General features: G+C 36.0%; 1 protein-coding gene across 1 annotated transcript; it reads left to right on the top strand.

Moving 5' to 3' along the window:
• Window positions 1–369: 369 nt before the first annotated feature.
• On the top strand, window positions 370–993 carry LOC121131692 (uncharacterized). The gene has a single exon (XM_040727046.2). It carries the CDS (start codon window positions 370–372, stop codon window positions 991–993), a length of 624 nt encoding a protein of 207 aa, XP_040582980.2.
• The last annotated feature ends 367 nt before the right edge of the window (window positions 994–1,360 follow it).

Genomic DNA, 1,360 nt, shown 5'->3' with positions numbered 1-1,360 from the left:
ATTTAAATTACAACAACTGAATTTTGACTTAACGTCATTCAATAATTTTGATATTTATTTATATAACTAAAGTGAGAATATAACCTTTTGCGACGTTGTTCTATGCGTGTATTCTAGTTTTTTATTTATTGATTGATAATTATTTTTCTTATATGTATTAAACATAAAGTTTGTCAGAGTTTTTGAAACATTTGTATATATAAGAATCATATTCTTTTCCTTCCTCTAAACAGAAATCAACTTACTTATTTTTCTTAGACAGTTAAACAATTTGACCAAAAGGCGGGTTAAAAAAAACAACAATAACACGAGCATAAAAAAAGAAGATAGTATAAAAGGTTCATGTAACCTCTGGAAAGGCATCAGTTAATGAAAAACTACCTCCAATTCCAAACAAATAACAAAATGATTAAGATTGTCTTCGCTTGCACCCTTCTTGCCTCAGCCCTTGCTGACAATGCTCCATCATACCATGCGGTTCCTTCTCCAGCATACCATGCTCCAGCAGTTCATCATCATCAAGCCCCTGCTCACTATGACGAGAGCCCCAAGCCCTATTCCTTCCAATACGGAGTCTCTGATGGATACTCTGGTGTAAACATTGCTGCTCAAGAAAATGCGGATGGAAAAGTGACCCATGGATCTTACAAGGTTGCACTTCCCGACACTCGTGTTCAGACTGTGACATACACTGTTGATGGCTATAATGGATTTGTTGCTGATGTTGCCTATGAGGGAACTCCCGTCTATGATGAATATGTTCCTCAACACAAGAACCATCACCAAGCTGGATCCTACCATGTCCCAACTCCTTCTTACAAGCCTGCACCAGTCTCCGCTTACAAGTCTGCACCTGCCCCTGCCTACAAGCCAGCTCCAGTTCCTGCTTACCAACCTGCTCCAGTCCCATCTTACAAACCTGCACCAGCCCCTGCTTATGTACCAGCACCTACTCCATCCTATAAGTCTGCTCCTCTTCCAAAATACGCCTAAATACTTACTTGCATTGAATCTATTTAACTTATTTATTTATTCGTTTTCTAAATATAAATTCTCCATTTCCAATATTCTCAGCTCATATATTTATTTTCAAAGATTAAGATAATAATCAGATACTAAAATTCATTAGGAATTACTTTGGTTGATCTTACTTAAAATCTCTAAGGTTGTTGTTTGGCGTCGTCGAACAGACAAACTTTTAAAAAAATATAAAACATAACTACTGAGGCAATAGTCGGTGTTGGATACTGTTTTTTAGGAGCAAACTCACATATGGTACTCAAAATCAAAACATAGATCTTTCTCCTTCAGAATAAAATAATAATAATAATAGCTTGGAAAAAATATAATAGGACATGAT

This window comes from Lepeophtheirus salmonis, unplaced genomic scaffold (assembly GCF_016086655.4).
Source record: "Lepeophtheirus salmonis unplaced genomic scaffold, UVic_Lsal_1.4 unplaced_contig_9755_pilon, whole genome shotgun sequence".
Lineage (NCBI taxonomy): Eukaryota > Metazoa > Arthropoda > Copepoda > Siphonostomatoida > Caligidae > Lepeophtheirus > Lepeophtheirus salmonis.
Note: the sequence above shows the minus strand (reverse complement) of the source record. Positions and strands in the feature narration are given on the sequence as shown.

Coding starts and splice junctions, on each gene's coding strand:
- LOC121131692 (XM_040727046.2), top strand. CDS start 370: ATGAAAAACTACCTCCAATTCCAAACAAATAACAAAATGATTAAGATT.